This window comes from Halichondria panicea, chromosome 1 (genome assembly GCF_963675165.1).
Source record: "Halichondria panicea chromosome 1, odHalPani1.1, whole genome shotgun sequence".
In the NCBI taxonomy this organism is placed as follows: Eukaryota; Metazoa; Porifera; class Demospongiae; order Suberitida; family Halichondriidae; genus Halichondria; species Halichondria panicea.
The window spans coordinates 6,685,277-6,709,462 of record NC_087377.1 but is presented as its reverse complement, the minus strand read 5'-3'; the positions used below and the strand labels follow the sequence as shown (position 1 = coordinate 6,709,462).

Here is a 24,186-nt window from a genome sequence, read left to right as displayed (position 1 = left end):
ATAGGTTTTCTAAAGTATAACCTCAAAACCCTGCTATCTATAACATGTCATCTGTACCAACGGTCCAGAGCATTGTCCGCAAGGATCACGGTATAAGCGTTGTAAGTTACCACATATGCATGTGGTATGAGCATTGTCCGCAAGGATCACGGTATAAGCGTTGTAAGTTACCACATATGCATGCGGTATGAGTGCCACAAGCTGTTTATTGGTCTGGTAGTAGATTGTGGTCAAGGGCCTTTAGGCCCGAGATCATTATCTACTACAAGGGCCAATAAACAGCTTGTGGCACAACTACCTAACTAATTTGTTGCCTTGAAAAAAACTATTTTTGCATATAGAAACCTGCATATAGAATGCGTAGATATACGGGGAAAAAATGGTAATTTGGTGGTTTTGTTCTGTTTTGGTGCCGGGTGTGGGCCACCTCACCGAAAGGTAAATTTCATTTCTGTATGCCATATTATACAGACTGACCACAGTGCATGCAATATGCCACTGATATAAAAATTATTGGCATTGCTATTCCTTTGATCTCAGAGGTCAAAAGGCAACAACTTATTACAAATACAATACATGCAGTGATGCTTGGTTAGTTTAGAAAACCTATAATTGTTATTACCCAGCCCATGCCACAGTAGCCTCCTTCACTGGCCTTCCCTGAGTGAAGTGATGCCTGGAATCGAGGCTAATGCCACAAGGGCTATGATAGCTATAGTATACATAGGTAATAATATAGTACATCAGCTAAATTAAAACAGCCAATTTTGCGAAATAGACCCTCAAAAATTATCTATAATAAATGTTATGGCCCGGTTGTATACACTACTAGCTATATCACACATTTCATCGGCTTGAAAAGTATTATTCAGCTATAATAGTGCATGTCGTTCAGTAATTATAACATGAGCTAACTTGAACTCTTTATATAATAGTCATCCCCCAAATCGACATCGTTTGTCGGCTATATATAAATGCTAGTTGCTTGATTAGTTGTAAAACTAAAAAAAAACAAAACATTGGTGTGTGTACTAGCTCATAATTACAAACAAGTGAGCATCTATTTGAGCTGCTTTCATGGGAATTATGCATGTTGGCCAGGCACTGACCAAATAGAGTTTACCACACATGTACAAACTATTATTATGCATGTCAAACATATAATCATGTGTTTGTTGCAAATCAGAAATTTGGGTAGAAATAACACCTTACAATTGCAAGTCAGTATAATTATTATTATGGTGTAGAGTTTACCATAATTATATTAACAAACAATGTGGATTAGATTCAAGTATAATTTATTTGTCAAACAGCCAGTATAATTACAGCAAAAAATAATTGCATGCTGTCATATCAGTAATTGCACGTCGTCAAGGCAGTAATTGTACGTCATCATTAACGACGTGCAATTACTGCCTTGACGACCGCACGCTCGAATAACGGCCACGGCTTTTTTTTTTACTGAAACTGCAGCTAAAAATGTCCTTAAAAGTGCATCACAAACGATTAACAATCAATTGTATGGCTACTCGTGCAATAAGGGATTAATAGCACTCATAACAAGCACCGGCAAGGTTAATAGCACTCGGCTATGCCTCATGCAATAATTAGTATCCTTGCCATTGCTTGTTACTCATGCTATTAATCCCATATTGCACTCTTAGCCATACTATTAATTATACTAATTGAAGTCAGTGTAGTACACTCCCATGCACCCATACAGTTAGAATTTATACTTTGAGGTGATCATGTTACGATACCAATGGATGTAAACAAGTAAATGAATTCGATTAAACGTGATGTGAAGATAATTTAGTTTCTTGCTTGTGTAGGTATACACAGTTGTACAATTTGATAACAATGTGCTCAGTCTGTCTATAGGGTATATGCACAGGTATACATGCAAGAGGGTGAATAGCATGATCATAATAAATAATTATGAGTTTTACGCTCTAATGGTTGTCAAGGAGCAACCACACATAACTGTGATAGTGATTTGTATTATAGATTGTTGGCACAAATAAACTTAAAGCTACACTCGCATATATACATACGTTTGTTTGTTTTCATGCATGCATGGAATAGTGTTATAGTTACTATAGTGTGCTATTTAAAACTGTGCTAAAACTGCAGTCAGTTTACTCGTTTTGATCCGGTTCTTTAACTCCTAGGATCATACCAATCGCCTCTCCTGGCTGTTTCTTATCTTGTAGTCCAGCCTTTGAAAACATTGAGCACTTGGCTTCGACGATTAGTTCGGGAGCATTGTCTGGATAAGGACATAGTCTGCTACTAATTCGTTGTTGATTAGCTTCGATAAGAGCAGACAATCCTTCTGCTTTTGTTGCCGGCATTGCGTGGAGAAGCATCTCAGAAAGCCAATGGTACTGGGTAGCTGGGGTGGGATTTTCGTCATCGGAAAGATCGATTACTGGCTCCAAATTTCCAACTGGAATTACTGGGATTTTCTCTGTGATTTCACTGTCGATATGAATGTATTTTTCAAATACCGTGGATATTTGCAGCTTCCAGCTTTCGAGCTCATCATGGAAAAACTGGTGGAGGCTTGTTTGTGACAGATCGTTTCGCTTGTTCATTTCAGCCCTCATCTCATTCGCATGAGTGAGAGCAATAACTGTGTTGCATGGAATCTTGTCATTGACTTCACACAGCCGCTCCAAGTACTTGACGTGTGGAGAATACACAAAATCCTCCTTTGGCGATGTTATCGGTATACAAAATACTAGCAGGTGAGTATTTTTGCTCTTTTGAAACTCAACTAGCTCTTTTGCCTTAAGTTGCTTGTCTCCCACTTTTGGAAAACCCTGGAAATCATAAGCGAGCAGATTTGCTTTCATACGGATAACTTGCTGCAGATAAAGACCTGAGCCACTTTCTCGGGGTGGTTTACCTATCAGTGCAGCTGTTACTGTGGAAATACCTTCACCTTTCCCACCAGTAACAACGATCTTGCAATTGATTTGCTTTTCAGCCCATGTTGTCAGATAAGCACTCATTTTTGGAATTCGAGATAAAAGCTCAGCGTAATAGAGCTTCAGCTCAGAAGCATCGATTTCTTCCATCTGCTTATCCTTTGCCGCCTTGTATCTCCCACCCACAGCAGCTCCTGCAATGCTAGCTCCTAATCCTCCTCCAATAACTGCTCCCAGTGCAAGCCCAGTACCAGCAGCTACTCCAAACGAAGGAACACCAATTGCCAATGCACCAATAACAGCACCGATTGTGGCTCCAACAGCAGCAGCACCGGCAATAGCTGAACTTCCACCTAAACCGAGACCGATTCTCATATTCTGGGGGAGCTGTATACTATTCTCTTTGACTTGAATATGTTGCTCGAACAGCTGTAACTGGTCGATGTCACTATCCTTCACGATGTTTGCTATCCTGCCTTGAGCCACCTTTAGAATGGCAGGTATCGAGTTGACTTTAGATGACAGAAAGCATCCTAACCAAAGAAGTGAAAACCATCGTGTATGTGGTTTTGGTAGATTGAGTTGATTTCGTCTTCCTGCTGGTCGTATCAACACTTCTTTTGAGTTGATACCTACTTCGTTGGCGATTGCTGAGTCGAGAGCTTGTTGAACTGTAGTGTTCCAAGAGTCAAGTACTCCCTCCAATCGTGTAGCTACATCTCCAGTCTTCAGTGCATACGCGTCTGCAGTGGCATCAACACCAGTAAACACAATAACAGAGTGCTTCCAAACCATAGCTCCGTGTGCAGTCGTGATCTTTCCTATTTTAACTACATGGGAATGGTCGACGATATCTCCATTCACAGGGATGAAGTACACCATCAAATCAACTTCGTCATGAGATACGTTGCATTCAGGGTGAGATCCTATATGGACTGTCACCGTAACACCATTGCTTGAAAAGTCAAAATTTGGAATTGTTCGCTCGTCAGGAGATATTTCTTTTCCAAGAATACCACTCAGGATATGCATATGGTGCTCGTTTGCCTCTTGTTGATCTGGCTCATTAACACCATACACAAGGATTCTCCATTCGCTGCTTGCTTTCATGTTTGAAATGATGTCAGCAATGGGTGTTGTTGCAGTAGTAGGACCCTCCTCAGCATCAGGGGTAGACATTTTGTATAGGGTTGTTGCTCTATTTGCAGTGTCACGGTACAAAAGTTGGTGCTAGGAAAGGATTGTAAAATTTACTAGCTATCAAGACTAGTGTTTATCTGTTATGTGGACACCTATATAGACTCTACTATGCAATGAATACAATTATATGCTGTGTAACCATGGGTATGCAGACACTGTTGCTATAATCATAATTATATGCTATTATGCTTACCTGCATGCATGCACATGTAGATCTACAGGGTTTGGTATTTTTATGTATAAAGTGCAACAATATTGAACAGGCGGCTATACAGGCCCATTCATGCAACGAGTTGTTAGTATTTGGATATACAGTATAGTCTTGTTAATCCGGTCACCCTTAGGATAGTATAGCTTGGCCGGAAAGAATTATAGTGAGGTGGCTGTATTTCAGAAAATAGCCGTGGCTAGATAGCAGTCCCTGTACCTCGAACCACATTCAAAATGCAAAAAATCTAGTTTGTGGGGCAGCTAGCCTAATTCCCAGGCCGATTTGTCTCTAAAATAACGCTAGGTCGACAACGCCTAGTATTGAGTATCTGGAATTCACTAAGTATTCACTGAGTGAGCAAACACTATATAATAGGTGTACGTAAAAATACTTACTCCGTAAAAGCTACCGTAATCATTAATTCCGTGCCAGAGTAAGTACGTGTGCAAGTGTTCTTGAGTGGAGTATGCACTGCTTGTGCGAAGCAAGGAGGCTTCACTCTCATGAAAGAACAGGCCCAGTCACTACGTACCTTTGATAAACCCCCTTTCACCATTGGAAATTTACTAACTGTAGACACAATCCTAGTATATAGTGTGACGTTACGGCATTGGCTCATGCTCGCTGGTGTTGTGTAGACCATGCATGACTGCATGTGAGTTTCTGTGAATATTTATGGTACACTTAAATTTTACAGGAAGCTCCATTTTTCCATTAGCCCCCATGATCCATCGTTACTCTTAGCTGATGGGCATGCACGAGCTCACTGAAAGCAAGGAATATACAATATCATAACTATTCGGTCATTCTGTATAATTAGTATGTTTTTACAAAACAGTTTCCGGCTACACCCTAGATGGGCGTGCCCGTCCCCAGCCATAAAAGGGGGGGACGGGTTTCAGCTCTATCTAGCATTTGTTCTGCTGCAGAAAATCACGCAGCACATTCAGATCGCAGACTGCTTACGTAATACATTTCAGCACCAATCAGATTATATACATGTAGTTCTTACGTAATGCATTCCTTGGCTTCCCAGCTCCTCCCCTTTTCTGCAGCAAACTGAGCTCTGTGGTTAGAGGCGCGGCTAATATTAACTATATTCATTAGTACAGGAACAGCAGAACGAATGCTAGATAGGGCTGAAACCCGTCCCCCCTTTTATGGTTGGGGACGGGCACGCCCATCTAGCTACACCCATCAAATTCCAACCACGCCCACATACAATCAATACCAGGCCTATTTTAGAGACAAATTGGCCTGTACTGGGAACGGGATAGCGAGTGGCCGCATTTCAGGGCGAGTTTTGTGCACTACACAAATCCGTACCAAATGAAACGACTTGTATATCAAGGTGACCGCACTTCAGAGAGCTGGATTAGTGAGAGTCTACTGTATAGACAGACGTACCAAATAATGCATGTTAAGTATAATTTATAGCTTGAGAATTATGGGTGTGTAATTTGGGTAATTATATACATACCCAAATTGCCTTAAAGTGTGGGAGTGAGTGTGAGACGTGGTATCACGAATGATCTATTAATGTACATGTCTAGTACAGAACTGCTGAGGAGGTATAATAAATGATGATAACCACAGCTGCATGTGGAAAATTGCCTGCCCATTACTCTGGTGTCACAGTTACTTAGATTCTCATATTACATTCTACAATAATGTGTATAGGTGTATAGAAATGTGCGGTAATTATTGTGAATTGTGGTATCTGCACATACAACTTGCACTAAATGGCAACGTACACTTAACACAAAAGTCACATAGTCAATCACGTACAACAATAACTAATTATTTAGTACTGACTTTAGAAATGTTGCTACCATCATACCATAATAACTTGGATGGTGATTGACTAATAGTTCAGAAGTCCAGAACTTTAAACCTCTGTTTTAGCGTGTGTGCATGTACAAGTTAAGTGTAAAAAACGTTTATGCACATAGATCGATAATTAGTCTACAATGTATAGATAGTATAATTATAACTGCATTGGTTTTCTCCAAATACTTTATTCAACGTTGTCCGAAGTTGGAATAATGTTTGTGGGATTGGTGCATAAGCCAATGTTACATACCAAAAATACAGGATTTTGAAGTAAAGGGGGAAATAAAGACACGTGCAGGGGTGGATCCAAGAATTTTGAAAGGGGTGTCTAAAAGTCGATCACCAGAACATTTTAAGGTGTATTTTTGATACTCTGTTAGTGTGTGCAACATCACCGACCCAGGGGGACATGCGGAAATGTTGAGTCGGTGATGCTAGTCTTAGGTGTATTCTGGTGAGTTTTGGGTTGCCTTTGCGCGTTCTTGTCATACAACTAGTACCTAAATGCAAATCCCTCCACCCCCTTGTATGACACCCTGACCTTATACACGTATATAGTGATGCAAATTAAATGAGCAAATAATTATGTACTGTCAAGGGTGTATAAAGAAGAAGAACAAAAGCCATAATTATATATAGACAGGATATACTAAATAGATATTACTGTCGTTTTCCACCGCCCACTTTGGTTTTTGCTCACATCTGTTACATGCCCTTTTCTCCTTTATACACCCTTGGTACTGTTATACTCACATGCTTTCCATGAGTCCGTGTAGCATAACCAAACCAGTGAATCCACACGACAAGGCGCTGTCCACCAGACTAGCAGCAGTGTGCAAAAGAGCCTGGGAATCAAGCGATTCCGCCCACTTTCCGAGGGCCTGAATAAACAAATAATAAATAGACTACGCCGTACCATAGTTATGTTAGCAGCGAAACACAAAAAGTATCCAATGAAATTCTGTGTGCTTAGGTGTACCAGTATGCATAGTTACCAGGTAAAGCTAGTGTATGATAGAATACTCACATCATCGAATGGCTGGGAGGCATTTGAATAGCCATAGGGTCCATTGGGGTCATGAGTATGTGCCAGGTCAGCACTGATGGCTACCACCACTTTCAGGTTTGACGACTCAAGTACACTGAACAGTGACGTCCCTATATATACAATCATGTAGGGATATAGAGTGTGAAAACATGTTTAAGAATCTCATCGAGGCATTGTCACGTACTCACCCATCTCTAGCAGCTCAGGAATCATTTGTACACTGTCCGTGTACCTCCTGTTGGGCTGAGAGAGCACCACCACTCTGGCTCCACCCAACAGGAAGTGCAGGGGAATAACCTCCCCCCAGGCAAGAGGAAAGGGGACAGCATCTCCAAACCCTACCAGACCACTCACATTACGACTCATAGCCTATAGCACCAAGAAATGAATATGACTTCATGGATTATAGGTTTAGGGTTTAAACGATCAAAGATACTGATATTCTGAGCGTATAAAAACTCCTTAACGATACCTTGTTGATAGGAGATGTTATAGATAGTCGTAAATAAGTACCTTCAATTCAATAACGAGGTCCTTGGAGACATTTTGATCCAAGTCAACAGAGACGTTGTAACAGCAAGGGGGACAAGCACAGTTGTCAGTATCGGCACTCCCAAAACCCTACACACACATACGTGGCAAAACAACTTGTAAATGCATTGTGTAACACCATAAATGCACAGCCTAACAATTGTGCACAAGCTGATATACAACACAGTAAAAGTTTGATTACAAATCCCAATCGTTCATGATTTTCATTTGAGAAATAGTTAATTTGACACTGTATACTGAATCATCAAGCTCTCGTTACGTACATGAAAAAAACTGTATTAGTGAAGTACCTTTGAGTTAAGATAGAACTGGAAGTTAGTCTGGTCAGCCACTCCATGAGGGGTGCTCAGTAGGATGAGGTCTGGCTTTAGCCCCTGTGTCAGCTTGCCAGCCTAAATATTATACGTCAGCAGGGTGAGATTTAGTTATGTTGACGATTATAATTATTGTTATTGTTATCATCATTACAGCATTACAGCATTTAAATACTATGTACCGTATTACCAGAATATTTTGCGGGTGAAAAACTTTTGTGAATGAGCCAAATTAGCAGAAAATTTGACCCTTTGCGATCTAACTATTGCGTTCTGGCAAGGATCGTGTGTATTTACTAGTAATAATTTAGGTTTTGCGGATTTTATTGATGCGAATTGATCAACCCTCGCAAAATTCGTAAATGTTTGATGCTCACAAAACATTCTAGTAATACGGTTATAGTTTCCTTTGACGAACATTAAGAGCCCTATATAATTACCGATGAATATCTAGTAATTTCTAAACTTACTTTCACACAAGCATTGTGAATCTCCCATGCTTGAGCCAGAGAAGTCTTGTTGGTGGTTTTAAAATGAGAGGGGTCAACTGCTATTCCACCTGCATGTGAACGAGAAGCCAATCGACTTCTATAATTGCAGCGCTCCAAAAATTCATTACACTTTCAAGTGGCGTAAGAGCTTTTTCTAGCCCGCAAAATTGTCATTCCTAGCTGGCGCTTAAATTATAATAGCTATGGCTAGTCTAGAGTAAAGTACAATCTCTCTCGCAGCTAGGTCGATCGTTTTTACAGTTGCATCTAGACAGTAATACATGTACAGTATTGCAGCTATAGCATTGAATGCATCCTCATAAAAACTCCAAAGCGATTGCCTTGGCATCACAAACACACCTTTTTATATAAGAACCACACAAAATTTGTATCTGTGAACAGTTGGCTCTTCTTTTTCTTTTAGAACCTCACATTAAAATTATAGTGGTGCTGTGTTTACACTAACTACGGTATAAGACTGCTAGACTACCATGCATGATCTAGATCTATAGTCTTGCAGCAACATCAAACCTTTAGCATGCAGTATAATTTTGCCGCCTGATACTAATTACAGCGGTACCATAATTTAAGCGCCAACTCAGACTGAACGCAATTTCTAAAAAGCGCTATGTTTGCTAATTATTATGATGCTTATAAAAAAGCATGACAAGGCAGATCTTGCGCATGCGCTAATCTCACCCGATATCTGGGGGCTTTAGATAACATCGTATATGCTCAGTAAAACAATAACGTCACAACAAACGGAAGTGGATTAAAGAAAGTAGATATAGAAGGTTTCTAGCCCATCTAATAGCATTCTGATAGCTACCCGTAGCCTGCTATATTAACAAAAGATTTGCAACAGTGTAGATGACAATCGTTTGAACAAAGTGAAAGCTGACAATAGCCTACATTGTATATGGACAGGCTACGCCCATCTAATGCTAACCTTGGTGAAAGTCTACATATAGACTGAATAATTATAGCTGTTGAAATCTGAAAAAAATTGGGCTCACGCTAATTAAAGCGATTTCACACTTTACTACATCGATGTGTCCTGATTTAGTAAATTTTGTGTGCTGTCTGTGACATTTATGTTATGATGGCCGTGCAGTACATGGCACCGTTTGTGAGACTGATAAAGCGTGACGGAATGTACACAGTCATGGTGTTTTGACACGTACTAAGAGATTGCAGTGCCTACATGATTAAGTGCCAGCTCAGATTGAACGCGATTTTTGGATTTCTAAAAATGCACCAGAAAGTGGAATTTTGTTCTAGCGCTGTATCAAGTAGATCTACCGTAAGAGTTTGATTCAAGACGACCCTTTATGCGGCCTGAAATCGAGGCAAATAGACTAGGTGGAGTTACCTCTAATTAGACGCAACTCTCTAAATATGCGACACCAGGACTTCAAAATAATTTTTTAACTTCTATAAGAAGCGACCTCTGGAATTGTGATTAAAAAGTGTCGCCTTAAATCGAGTCTTGAGGTACTACGGTACGCGGTATACCGTAAAACCTCGATTTAAGGTGCCCTCTATTCAAATCGAGTTTTTACGGTACCGGTACGGTGCTTTATAAAAAAGTCATGATTATAAAATGTTGTCACAACTGATATTAGATATTCTACTCACCATGTGGTAGGACAACTGCACCAATTATTTCTGGTCTAACAAGACCCTGTTTTAAGAAAAAAACAATCACAAACAGAATAGCAACATCAGTCTTCATTGCATAAAATACTGCAACAAAGGTAATGGTCAACAATTTTACAAATGAATATTTGCATCTAGACCTGGAATGGATGGATAGAGGAAGGGCTAGGCCTAGTCTCGCGAGCAGACGTGGGAGGGGGGGAACCTCTAGGACAAGTCTGCTCGCGAGACTAGGCCTAGGGTGGGGCTCATTTATCCCAAATCTAGCTTTGAGCTTTGTGGCAAAAGAGGTCAGGCATTTTGGTATCAAGATTTACCACATTTACTTAGATCTACCCAAGTAGGTGCAGGTTGTCGGTTGTCATGGACGAGAAGGAAAGATAGAAAATTTTGCCATGTCTTGCCAACACTGCCACGTACATCTGGTCAAATGGGAACAAAGAAGAAATTTGCCTGAGTCACCGAGACGTTCATGTGACCAAAATTTTACCATACATGGTAGGTGCATATAAGGATAATTACTAGTATGCGCTAAGAGTGCAATAATTTATGGTATTATTATAGCACGAGTAACAAGCAATGGCAAGGATACTAATTGCACGAGACATAGCCGAGTGCTATTATCCTTGCCAGTGCTTATTAATGAGTGCATCATGAAGTTCTCTGCAGTTTTTATTAATATTTTCGGCCGTGGCCGTTATTCGAAAACTATACATTGTCATTGACAGCGTGCAATTACTTGATAGGTAATTGCACGCTGTCAATGATGACGTGAAATTACTGGACCGGATGTAATACGGGATTAATTGCTGTACACTCTCCAGTCACTAATAGCACATCATACGATTAGTACGCCTCGTGCAATTAGTATCCTTGCCATTGCTTGTTACTCGTGCTATTAATCCCTTATTGCACGAGTAGCCATACTATTGATTGTTAATCGTTCGTGATGGAGTTTTAAGGACATTTTTAGCTGCAGTTTCAGTGAAAAAATTAGCCGCGGCTGTTATTCGAACGTGCGGTCGTCAAGGCAGTAATTGCACGTCGTTAATGACGACATGCAATTACTGCCTTAACGACGTGTAATTATTGATATACGCGATTAATCGCTGTACGAATCACAGTGAATAATAGGACAACATGCGATTATCTCAATAACTATCGCTTACAAGAATCTGTCTGAACACTTTACTAAAAGCACATCTGTGTATAGTGCATCCAGTCTATAGCAAGTAAACTGATACCACAAATGTTTGAGTAGTTGTACGTACCTTAAGATAGGAACATCAATTGTTGTGCTGATACCATTATATAGGTGAATGAATAAGGTTTAACATTATTATGCCTCGGTGTGCATGCGCAAGCGAGGTATACGGTAGTGTGTTTGTGTGTGTGTGTGTGTGTGTGTGTGTGTGTGTGTGTGTGTGTAGACTATTTCAGCTGCTCAAGGATCAATGAAGTGCAAGTAAGAGTTTCTATAGGCTTCTAGTCATGTTTTCTTGGCATGCTATTTGTGGATTTGCAAAATAAAACTTTGTTCTCGAGTTATGCTTAGTTTTGCTTACTTAGAATAATGCCATTGCAGAAGAGTCTTGTTCACCGAGTGTTACTACTGTACTGAGTAGTTAGCTCTGCACTATAACGCTAGCTATTGGTAGCTTCAAGAGTGAGAAAAGAGCTACAAGGCTCTGCTGACTTGCAGCCATTAATTTAGACTTGAACTTTTGGCATCGATCGTTTTTAACAACAATCATGGTCGATCATTACCCACTATTTGAGTTTCCCTGTGATTGCATGCAAAAATGTTGATCATGATAAATGTGTGTATAAAAGCATGGATAGAACAGTTCTATGATAAAAGCTAGCTATTAGTAGTTTTATGTTATGTAGCTTTGGCACCTCCACCGCGGCATCAGCACCCGCGGTGCTTTCATTCAAATATACTTCCCCAAAAATTAATGTTTATAGTGAGAAATCCATTTACATGTACACTAAAATGGGGGTGATTGTAAAAAAATAACAATCAATTGCAATGGAACTAATTTTCTGGAGAAAATTTTCTTAACAATTCTTACTCTGTTGTAACTTTGGACTTTAGCCGTTAGATCTTCTTCAAATCTCTCCCTAACCGAAACAGTACTAAAAACTAGAGCATTGCAGAGGAGGTGTAAGCAAAATTGAAGCTTATACCAAACTATCTATGTTGCGGTCTCAGATCTTATGAATAAATTGTCCTTCTTTGAAGCTTCACGAAGTGGTAAGTTCTAAACTAATTTTCCATCTATGACTTTGACTATTCTTACCTGTCGTTAGCAAGTTTATCTGATCTGTACACATCTGATTCCTCTATGCAGGCCTATATTCAATAGTTTTGAACCGAGTTCAAGACAATCGTCAGTATTGAAAAAGATGTGAGTGTCCAATCAATCATTAATGGAGAACTGGGACTCATGGATTATTGCATATTCAGGTTAGAGATGGCGACAAGGGAAAAAATTGATAGCGAGGGTTCTTCAGATGATATCAAGGTTAGCACAATGCTATTACGTGCTTCAATTTGGCTTTTATAAAATAGCTGACTGTACTTTTCTATGTATGCGCACATAGGTATCCCGTCAATCCAAATATTTAAAGAGTTTTTGAAGACTTATCTATTTTGTACATGTACGAATGTATATAAGGTAGATCCTTAAGGTTGTGCATGTGTTGCTCTTATAATAATTATGTGAATGCGTCAAAAGTTTGTTCGGTGAAAATTAACATTCTCCATGTACTGTATGCTTGTGACTTTGTGTTTTGTTTTCTGTGCAGAATTCAGACGATCTTTGTGAATGAAAAACGAATGGGAGCACCTACCTTGTTGTTTGCCATACCAGTGCAGACTGTATTTTCTATGTGATGTTGAACAAGAGCCAACGTGCGAGCTAAGTGTATTCTTTGGACTCAACGAACAAAATTGAACCCTTTGGCACATGTATAATTATAATCTCATTTTAGTGCTGCTATGATGTTTTGTGGATGTGTTTTAACTTGATACAGCTGTGATCATGTGAATGCAGGTTATATGCATACTATACACCCTATAGTACACCTTATACAGAGATATATACACCTTAAAGGTGTAAATATTGAGTATGTAGTTTACACCCTAGGGGGTAGTTTTTAAAGCGTATGTGGTACCCATTTTGGGGTGTACATATACACCCCTGTTTTAACAGTGTAGCCTCCACACAACAAGTTATAAAAGTGGCAGATTTCGATTGTTAAAAGCTTTGTTGTCGTATAAAAACGAGCAAAAACTAAACTTACATGTTGCCTATAGCAATATATATATATAGGTCACTATTAAAACGGTAGAATTGTAGTTGTTGCTTCTTAATTACTCCTCTGCTTTTTATAGATCTATTTATTCATGTCAACAGCAGAGGGTTAACACTTCAGTGCTCTAGTTTCCTGGAGTAAACACCGCGGTTTCATGTACAAGCCCTGAATACAGTAGGAAACTCTTGCTAATCCGGCTCTCTGACCCGTATACCATAGATATGTGCTGACTGTATAATCTCTATATAATTATTGGGTATAAACTGCAAGGATGCATCCTTTATTAATTAAGTGATGTGTTTTAAGTGAAGCAAACAGTGTTACACACTGTATATCAGAACCTCTCCTTTTTCTGTTCAGTTGGGCACACAGGTAAGAATTGAAGGAACAAAGAAAGAAAGAAAGAACTGTCCAATTCTTACCGTATTTTATCTTATTGACCTGTGTGTCAAAGAACAGAAAAAGGAGACGCTGCGAATGAGGCTATCAGTCATGGTCGTCTCATAGATACTATAATTATGGTATCTATGGTCGTCTTATCATCATAAAGAATGTGATATCAATTAATTGTTGTAACAAACAGTGAATCTATATAGGAATATGATATATACTCTATCTCTCTCTTTTATCATGGACTCTTGGTAATTATATAAGGTGTGCAGTCCTAGTGGCTACAAGTGTTAGGCAGAATTTGATTATAATAATTATGAATGTGCCCTGGCCGTGTGAGGTAAAATGAATTGTGTGACAGCATCAATTTGTCAAGTATGATAACCTTGCCTCTATGCAGTGCCCTTTTCCTGAGCTGAGTGGTGTGAGTGGGTGTGGTTACCAAGTGTCCTCCCTCCTCCCCCTCTGTGCTGAGACACTACGAGATACACTACCCTTAACACCTTAACCCTGCATGGATACACTTCTAAAACTGGTGAGATTTAATATAACTGGCATGAGTATCTCTAAATCTCATATGAATCAGCCGCCCTCTAGGGGCAAGCACTTTAGTCTGAAGGTCTTTGCACAATGGACAATGGAATGTTAATTGTCATTACATCAGTGTCATACCCCAATTATTGTGCAACGCATGCATAGGTCAATCGCAAACATTTGCAAGAAGCGTTTATGCAGCTATGAATTTTATTTGGCTTCTGGAAGGAACAAAAAAAGTGTTGCACAGGCGTACTGCAGTCTAACAGTAGCCATAGTTATAGGCTGACTAGCACTACCAATTGCCACTTTTTGTCGCTCTCTGTAAATTCTTGATTTAATTGGTCACATCAGAATTCTGACATAGCCATAAAAGTTCGAGGTTGATAAAATGAGCTCGATGGAAGTTCAACAACAGGCATTACTTCTCAATTTGGAACATTTGCTTGTAGTGGAATTAAATCATGTCTGCATGAAAAATTGATTCGTGAGGGTTTTAGCAGACACGCTCGACAGGTCAAACTACATTTACAAGCAAATGTTGCATCAGTATAGAGCTAATGCTGAATGTAATAGTGAACACTTTCAGGCTAGAACGCTAGCAATAGCCAACTATGCTGACAATATCAAAACTTTTAAGACTCTATGAGTCTGTCTTCATTTAATTGTGAATTATCGATCCTGCAAAAAATAAATCATATACTACTCAATGACAAAAACCAGGAGCACATGTGCTCCTGCAAAAACTTATACTATAGCAAATCTTAACAGCTAAACAAAAGCAAATGGATTAGTTATTCTCTTCAGAGATCAAGCCATTCATTAATGTGAACAAAATACCAAGGAGCAACAACAATACATATATTGGGCTGTCTAAATGGACCTTGATACTAGAGCCCCAGATTCGTGGCACAAAATCGTAGTGGTCATCTTTCTCTAACTTTGTAAGCCTAGCGTGAGCCTGAATACTTGCTGTATGGGGCTTGTTACGTCGTTCATATCGTGAATGTTTAAGGTATTCCTTGTGTTCACAATTTATTAACTGTGAGCCGATGTATGCCAATGTAAGGAAGATTATTTGGTTAAAATTGTACACCATTAACGTAATCTCGGAGAAATCATAGTGACGATCACTTCCACTCGATCCATTCCTCCACGACAGCAGCAGTTGATCTGTTTCTAGCGATGCACTAATGTAAAACAGTATCCAAGGGATAATAAACCACACTTCAAAAATGTCAACAACTTGCTTTACACATCTCCCTTTTTGATCGTAGTCTTCCAATTTCGTTTTATTATATTGGTTGGTGACATCACAATCTCGCAGCGAATATTCTAGATAAGTGGTGGGCTCTCTTGTTTCAGATTCTAGTTTCTTGCCTGCCTTTTCCTTGCCTTCAGACCAAATCACTTTTATGCCAACCACTGATACAAGTAGCAATAAGCGAATAACAACATCATGTATGTAACGTATTATGTCCAGACCCCAATAGATCAAATGATGTTCGTAAATATAGCTGTTACAACTTGAAGAAGAATCTTCCCCATTTTTTACTTCAAGGATAGTCCCAAGAATCGGTATAGCTATAGATGATAAGGAAAGTACAAAAGCTGTTATAAACAGTGTAATGTTTGCTTTACAGCTCCCGTTTTTGCAGTTTTTTAAGAATGACCCAAAAGTTATGTTGCTTTGACAAAAGATAAATTTATAGATATGAATGTGAAGCACAAATGTTTCAAACCAGCGACCAATGTACAAGCCGCTATAAACTACCATTGTGAATATGTATTCTTGGCCAACTTGGCTTGCATTAACTGATGGACAGGCTTGTTTCAGGAAAACTGTTGTTGACAGCTGTCGTAGAACAAAGAGCGGGAATTTGATCAGCAATGTCACTTCAACTACTACAGCTAGCAGTATAAATAGCAACTTCTTGCCGGCCTGCATGTAAAAGTACAACGTGTCAGTAAATAATTGTATGCTGTGAAATCAATAGGCTTTACCGATTAAAATATGTATTTTAATCGGCCTGGATTCGAGGCCTATAAGCTCTTAATAGATCACTAGAAACCTGGTAGATCCATTAGTGGACTTTAATAATTGAGGAGAAATGTTATGACCATAAAGTATACTTTCTGGCAATTGTTCAGGAATGCTACTTCTACCAGTTCAAGTGGTATATACGGCACCAGATGTATGTGTGAAGGGAGGGGTTTGGATTAGCAAAGGAAAAGTTATAAATTTTAGAGCGTTTGCACATCTGGTGCCGTATAAGCCTCATGATCCCTTCTACCAGCACTGCATGCATGTGACAGTACATCCATTGTGTCACATATTATAATTATAGATACGTATACATGCATCTTATATTAAATGTCTTTAGTCTATGTATATGTACTACTGACCTGAGCTTTATCTTGATCACCGCTAAGTACCATCTTAAAAGCCTATAGATCAATCTATAAAGAATAGGGTTAGAGTTAGACCATAGGCATAGATGTACAGCATAGAACTTTAATCAGCATGTGGTCATTGAATGGAGTCAAGTCCTGGTAATTAAGGCCAGTAAAGTCCCTGATGAAGTCCTGCATGACAAACCTTTTGGGAAGTCCCTGGTAAAGTCCCTGACAAACCTTAGATTAAAATTCTAGATAGATGCGATTATAGGATAACAATTTTATAGAGTCTATAGTTATTTTAATTAAGCAGTGTTAAACTTAGAATATGGCACAGAAGTGTAGTACATGTGCCAAGAAAGCAATTTGTTGGTTTGTGTTTGGAGCTGTGTGGGTAGTCTTCAGTTGGTTACTGTTAATAACCAAGAAAGCAATTTTTTGGTTTGTGTTTGGAGCTGTGTGGGTAGTCTTCAGTTTGAGAGGGTTACTGTTAATAACCCGGTACGGAATTACAGGATGGAACAAGTGCAATTTCAACGATAAAAGCAGCAACAGCACAAATTCAGAAGCTGATATTCGCCATGACTTTATCTTCACTACTGTTGTTTATGCAATTCTAAGCGTGTTACGACTTTTGGAATTCATTCTACTAGGAAAGCAGTTTTACCATTTCTTTTTCGAGCAGAAAGATACTGATTCAAGAGTGTTCTTTAGAGCAAATTCCAAAAGATTTTACTACCTACCAGTGATATTACTCATACTGGCACCATACATTTTACTCGGGTTTGCTATTCCTGGACTTGGAATCTTTCAAGAAATTAAATATAGTGAAAGCCGGTCACTGGAGTGCTCTCGGCACTACCATGAAATTTACATAACTTACTGTGCTTTCAACTTTCTCCGTTACTTATCAGCCTACATCGTCCGGGCATTGATGATTTACGCTACACTTTATTTGAGTAAAATCTGGCCTCTTGATGACTCTCCCTGCGAGCGCACTGTAAAGCAAACTCAGAACTCTTCCTCTAAACATACCGAGCCCACCGTGGAACAAACTCAGGACTCTCCCCCTGAGCTCACCGAGGAGCAAGCTCTTGCTGATTGGAATTTAGTAAGCAAGGACTGGAAATTGTATGACAAAAACTACACAGAGATTGGAAAGAAAGTTGAGGCTATTCAAGAGCTATTTCAAACTTGGTTTATTGTTCCTTGGATTATCTATCTTGTAGCAACTTCTCTGAAAACGTACAATATTCTTCGTCCTTGGAGAGCTGATAGTGATGGCGACACACCAATTGCAGACATTCCACAAATATTCTATCTACTTTATAACCTTAACCAGTTCATCACCTTGCTTATTCCTTATCTTTGTGCTAGGAAAATGAACACCTATCATCAAGAGTTCTTTAACAAGTTGAGAGAAAACCAACTGAAGAAGTTTCAGGATAACCCAAATCGTTCAACGCTTGCTCGACGACTGGCAGTGGAATGGGAAGAGGACTTCGATTTCTTGCCTCGCATACCCGGAATAAACATACCAATTTCTCTCGGCAACCCACTTTACGTCATATTACTTCTTTCAGGAATCTTCTTTTCGATATCTGAGTCACTGCTTTCTACAAAATAAACTTTGTTGTACTGGTTAGTTTATGTAGCTGCCAACTGATAGTTTGTCAACTGTTATAATAGTGTGCCTGTTTTTTGTATGTTTGTCTGATGTATAGCCATGCATGCTAATCTAAATGGTAGCAAAAGTAAACAGTACAAATCACAATAACACGAGAATGACAGTTTCCACTTACCTTTTCTAACTATACTAAACAAGTAATAAATATACAGGTATATTTCTATTTCGAGGGTATAAACTTTTGCGGAATTGACTGTTAGAAATGTTTTCACGGAATAGCAGCTTTTATGCAGCATGCATGCATGTGATATTAAATTTGTGGGTATAATTGTTCGCGGTAGAACCTTGATCAGCGAAAACCACAAACATTTATACCCTCGAAATATATCCGCTATACGGTAGTTGTACCATGGATATCAAGGGTGTATTGGATTTGTAACCCGAGGGAATACACACAACAGCACGAGGGTAACAAATCCGTAGATATCCATGTTACAGGTAGCGAACACCTATTGGATTAGAAGCTGTTATCCAAACCCATTTACAACTGAACACTGTATGTATTGTGTGCTTTGTGCACCGTATTGCGTGCTTGCACTTGACAAACCACATTTACAACTTTAACACCTGCACATTTTTGTGCTTTCCACAATTTTTTTTACAGTAGTTCTAGGAGATGGTCCTTATTGGCACATGGGCCCTAGAGTATCCTGAGAGTTTCAATTGATATTCCTTATAGTGTCAGAGCACATCACGAGAATGACAGTTTCCACTCACCTTTCCCAACCACACTTAAGGTGTGTAGGGTCTCAGTTTTTACAATAGTTATTACATGGCTATGAGTGCCGCCAGGAGTGCATGAATATCCCCAGTGCAAAACGCCATAATTATACTGGCACTTCTATTCCTTTGATCTCAGAGGTCAAAAGACAACAAATGTATATGTATAGCGTTAGGCCCAGAAATAATTATGCGTATGTCACAATTGATCTAATTCATCTAGATTGTCTTTTCATCTATAGATTGTGTCGGTCAAAAAGCAAGCATGTATGTGCTCAAGTTTATAGAAATTCTGTGGAGCAGTTTTCCTCGATGATTGGAGCAAAGTGAAATCCAGTATCCAACACTCTGAGCGTCCAGAGTGTGAGTGAGGAGGACTTTGGTCACTACCAGTGTGAGATGAAGAATGCCGCTGCTAGGAAAGTGGTCCTCATTGTCTACAGAGCTCTCTATAGAGATGAGATAAGTGAGTTATCTAGCTACTTTTCCTATGATGTGGGCCGTATTTTCATGGAGTTCCCCCATAAACTTTTTTCGATCAGTTCTGGCTTATTAAGAACTTACATAGCTAGCCTACATTGATTCTGCAATTGTGTAAGTGCATGGGTCTCATGTATATGCTGTTATGTCATCATTCTCACAGATAATGCAGCGACTGAACTGGCTCATGAAGTCCTCCACACAACCACTGAGTCAGGTGTCGATCATTATATTGTTTGGTGTACATTTAACAGTATATAGCTATACTACACATGACAGTACGAAATAATGTGATTTATTTCTTTAACAAGGAATTTCTATGTTTACAGTTCGTCAGAATACAGCAACTGCAGCTCAGTTGAGTCAAGAGTGCTCGGAAGAAGCTCTTCTCCAGTTGTCTACCCCGAGATTGCTGGATACAACGAATACAAGTACAGGCTAGGCCTAAGTCATGCTATAGGTTAGACGAAATCGATAACGATCCGAGAAACTTCAACAGTACCCAAGCCAAATTTCACACAGCTCTACTGAAATTGAAGAATTGATTTGAACAATCCATCGAATTTGACAGCCACTTATGGTCGACTAGTGGAAATGATGGTAGCATTCACAAGGCTTGTATCAAGCATACAAGTAAGTTACCTAACACATTACATAATTATAATTATATAATAATCATCGTATAGCGGCACTTTTTCATCGGTGCAAAATTTTCGCCATTTGGTTCCAGAGCCCTCAGCAGAAATGTTCGTGGGTTCTAATAACTATTCGCGTTCAATACCTGGAAACCACACCCACCAATAGCTTTGCATGTGAAATACCAGTGCCATGGGAATTTATCTCAGTTTTAATTTTCATGTCTTCTGCATGTCTACCCTTGAAAAATTGCACCTCACGAACATTTCCCACTGTGCGGTATAGTAATGTCATTAAAGAATAAAAATTATGCTGTTAGCTTTCATTATCGTGGGAATACATGTATATGGGCTCAAAGGAGGTATACTATAGGACTTAGTATACCTACAACTAGCCTTGTTGTCGCTAGCTATACATCGCCAACTAGGCCTGGTAAAGATGCTTATTGGAGGAGGCCTTCTTACACAACTTTTTGTTTGACACAACTTGCAATTGATAGCTACCACCTATAGATCTAATACCTAGCTACCTATAATAGTTAGCTAGCTTCAAGATAACACGGAGCTATTTTTGTGATTTCGGCAAGAGAAATCATTGGAATTAGTTGAATCTGAAACCACCCCCATTTACAATCTCTATACCATGCATGCAGGCCTAGTTGGCGACCAGAGGAGGTACGACATGCAGGCGTGGTGCAGCTAAAGTAATTAGCCTCTGATTACTCTCAGCAAAAACATACGACTTGGACGGATAATTATTGCTCAATCAAAGGCTAATTGCTTGAGCTGCATCGCGCCTGTCGTACCTCCTCTGGTTGGCGACTTAGCATTATTTTAGTGTTATTTTAGAGGCAACTTGGTCAGGGGACGAGGCTAACCTACAACTTACTTAGTATCCCATTGTCAAGCAAAATACACTTGTTGTATTGTATATATAGTCAAGCCTAATTCCTGTAGACACCGTGTCTAACTGTTATGTAGCTAGAGAGCTAAGAGGTTAATTGTCCAGAGTTTACAATGTTCAAACTAAATGGCTTCACAGATGCGTTGCTGTTTTGCGATGTACAACATCATAATTAATCTATATACACCTATAATTATACAGGCAATTGAAAAGTAGAGAAATTGCAAGGATATGTACATGCAGACACACATCTTTTCAGTTCGAACATGTGAACTCAGGGTTAGCCAAACTCAGTTTATGTATTGCACTATTTAATCATAACAAATATCGTGTATTTTATACAGTTTGTACATGTGCACAATTCCATACAAAGACAAAACTTGTAAAAACAGTTCGCAGACTGAGACTACAATTATAGTAAAATAAAGGGTTTGGTGTGGGTGAGGATAAGATATTTTCGAACTGACTGCGCATGCACCAGTCCTGTATATGATTATTTATGAATATTTATACCAACAGCCTTCATTGCATTTAATTGGAGATTAGCTATAGCTGCATTTTGAACTATACACCGGAGTGCAGAAGCGTGGGTGGCTGTGCTAAGTCGACTGCTCGCTCATGATCATGTCTATGTGCAAAAATTATTATTATGGTCAACAAAGACTTTTTTTACAAGTACATGTACTATAATTATTAAGGGGCTGCTTTATAATTGAAAACCTCAGGATGCTCGTTGGCTGCATAATAATTTCTCGTATTTGTGAACATATCAGGTATAAATAATTGCCATGGTGGTATAATAATTATGAATAGCAAACTATAAGATATCTAAACTCTTTTGTAAACAGTCAAAACTACTAGGCAATTTTTTTAATCTTTTTTTTAATCGATTGTGTTTAATATGTGCTACGTAAGCAATACTGCTGTCAAACTCATATACTTGTTTCGAACCTTTGATGAATTCAATTGGTGTGTGAACACGAACCGATGTCATCAGTGATAATCTACCCCCAAACTTCCAGTTGCCAGAATCCGAATATTCTTTTATTCGAAGGATTCTGGTAACGTTACCATCTTTAACGTTTTCTGGTGGTTGTGTCAAGCCGCAATCTGGGAAAAAATTATGCCAGTGGAATTTAACAGCTGCTTGATTGTCTTCTGGTAAATATGTATTCAAATAGTACTTCATTGTACTTTCGTTCGATATTCGTGGAATGAAGAAATCATCCATATCCAAAAATAGTGCGTACTCATATGAATTTTGATGTCGGTACAAGCAGTCGTGATATTTAAGAACCTGAGAGTGGTAAAAGACTTGCGTAGAAGAGAAAATAGTTTTGTAGTACTGTATTTTCAAGAAACCATTCTCACTATATTGCTGAAATGTTCTCAAGTTCCTGATTTCATTCATACACTGGTCGTCAACATTTATTTGAACCAGATCAACTCCTAGAGTCTTCTGATATCTCAACCACTCGTTGAACCAATGTGGAGTAGATCCGAAACACATTGTACAAACTACAACTTTCTTTTTGCTTTGTTTTCGTTCACCTGTTAATAAGTATGAAACTCGAACAGTGCTTGTTATTACTTTATTTGAGTTTGGTGCTGGACGATACGTGACAAAAGCTGTACTATTGTCATGGGCTTCAAGATCATAGCATGTAATCATTATTTCCTCATGAGTAAGATTCGGAAAGTGGCTTTCAATCCAACCAAAGTATAGAGTTTTAGTTTTGTGTATTTTAGCACCAATCTCATCAACACCACAGCTTACAATTAAACCAAACTTTAGTATTTCCTTTGAAGCCTCAGCAAGAATCACTGTGGAGTTACTATATCCATCTCTTGGCCGCAAGTCAATAAACGCAGAGCAAACAACAAAGTTAATAATCGGTATCAGCACTGTACTCAGTGTAGTCTGGTTGCTTGACCCCTCGTTGTCAGTGTCAGCTTGGTGCGCTAATTGGTAGGGGTGATCCGTATATGAGATACGGTTGGGAATGTTGATGGGTCGTCGAGTATTATCTTTATGGCGAGCTGGCGGATCCATATCTATGTTCACAGGGAGTTTCACTGCATTGGGTGGTAGAAATACATTTCTGATAAACCAAAGTATTGGTAATAGGCAGCAAATCGAAGCTGCTAACATCAACAGCTGTTTTCTCTTGGATTTGAAACTCAACACAACTAATCTTTCCATATAGATCTATCATATAGCTAGAGATAGATCATCCAGTCTCTTTGGGCAGATTTAATGCCTTTGACCCATATAGACTTCGACCTTTGAATGGTCTCTAAAAAAGAGCTTTTAGGTTTCAAGCATGAAGCAGCTAGTACAGTCTAGATGTAGAGTAGACAACCCACGAAACTTACCCGCGAATATTTTACCCCACAAAAATTACCCGCTATACGGTAAGATGGATCCTTATCCTATTATATCAGGCCTTAGAGCTGTTGGACTGCCTGAATGAGGACATGGCATCAGAAGTACATCAACAAGATAGTTGTGTAAGCTTTCAGAGCATCGATTTATTTGATATCTAGCTATACGCTAGGCTTGTGTGACATGTATTTGTATTTATTGTAAAATACCTAACACTGTCTTTTTTGTCTACTTGCAGGTCCACAAATTACTGAGACAGATTCCCCTAAATATATGGTGGCTGATTGATCGTTGTTATAAATGGAAATTCTTTTGCAAGGAGGAACACAAAACACACCAGACTTGATGCACCATTCTAGCGACAATGAAAATTGTGCGTGGTAGTTCTGAAGATAGTGATTACAAGGGCTCTATACGTAATAGTCAGTGGTGGAAGAAAATGGGACCAGGGCCAACAAACAGTTACGTTGATTCAAGGCGCCGAGTGCGAG

The 24,186-nt window shown here is 39.1% G+C and overlaps 4 protein-coding genes and 2 long non-coding RNA genes across 6 annotated transcripts; 2 read left to right on the top strand and 4 right to left on the bottom strand.

Moving 5' to 3' along the window:
• Positions 1–1,959: 1,959 nt before the first annotated feature.
• Positions 1,960–4,220, bottom strand: LOC135338677 (uncharacterized). Its single transcript, XM_064534729.1, has one exon. It carries the CDS (start codon positions 4,110–4,112, stop codon positions 2,139–2,141), a length of 1,974 nt encoding a protein of 657 aa, XP_064390799.1. The 5' UTR covers positions 4,113–4,220; the 3' UTR covers positions 1,960–2,138.
• A 1,801-nt stretch (positions 4,221–6,021) lies between these two features.
• Positions 6,022–10,361, bottom strand: LOC135338649 (protein TTE1956-like). Its single transcript, XM_064534718.1, has 8 exons — positions 10,221–10,361; positions 8,562–8,650; positions 8,068–8,169; positions 7,739–7,846; positions 7,414–7,594; positions 7,205–7,335; positions 6,931–7,058; positions 6,022–6,240 (listed from the first exon to the last, which is right to left on the bottom strand). The coding sequence occupies exons 1-8, from the start codon at positions 10,315–10,317 to the stop codon at positions 6,141–6,143; spliced, it is 936 nt and encodes a 311-aa protein (XP_064390788.1). The 5' UTR covers positions 10,318–10,361; the 3' UTR covers positions 6,022–6,140.
• A 47-nt stretch (positions 10,362–10,408) lies between these two features.
• Positions 10,409–13,303, top strand: LOC135338665 (uncharacterized). The gene is made up of 4 exons (XR_010395716.1): positions 10,409–10,531; positions 10,586–10,739; positions 12,596–12,769; positions 13,053–13,303. It is a non-coding gene; the product is annotated as an uncharacterized LOC135338665 (long non-coding RNA).
• Positions 13,304–15,165: 1,862 nt separating this feature from the next.
• Positions 15,166–17,097, bottom strand: LOC135338530 (uncharacterized). Its single transcript, XM_064534712.1, has 2 exons — positions 16,893–17,097; positions 15,166–16,428 (listed from the first exon to the last, which is right to left on the bottom strand). The coding sequence occupies exons 1-2, from the start codon at positions 16,923–16,925 to the stop codon at positions 15,277–15,279; spliced, it is 1,185 nt and encodes a 394-aa protein (XP_064390782.1). The 5' UTR covers positions 16,926–17,097; the 3' UTR covers positions 15,166–15,276.
• A 1,876-nt stretch (positions 17,098–18,973) lies between these two features.
• LOC135338673 (uncharacterized) lies at positions 18,974–20,379 on the top strand. The gene is made up of 4 exons (XR_010395726.1): positions 18,974–19,307; positions 19,533–19,756; positions 19,934–19,987; positions 20,100–20,379. It is a non-coding gene; the product is annotated as an uncharacterized LOC135338673 (long non-coding RNA).
• A 1,687-nt stretch (positions 20,380–22,066) lies between these two features.
• LOC135338471 (uncharacterized) lies at positions 22,067–23,636 on the bottom strand. Its single transcript, XM_064534616.1, has one exon. The coding sequence runs from the start codon at positions 23,510–23,512 to the stop codon at positions 22,127–22,129; it is 1,386 nt and encodes a 461-aa protein (XP_064390686.1). The 5' UTR covers positions 23,513–23,636; the 3' UTR covers positions 22,067–22,126.
• Positions 23,637–24,186: the final 550 nt, after the last annotated feature.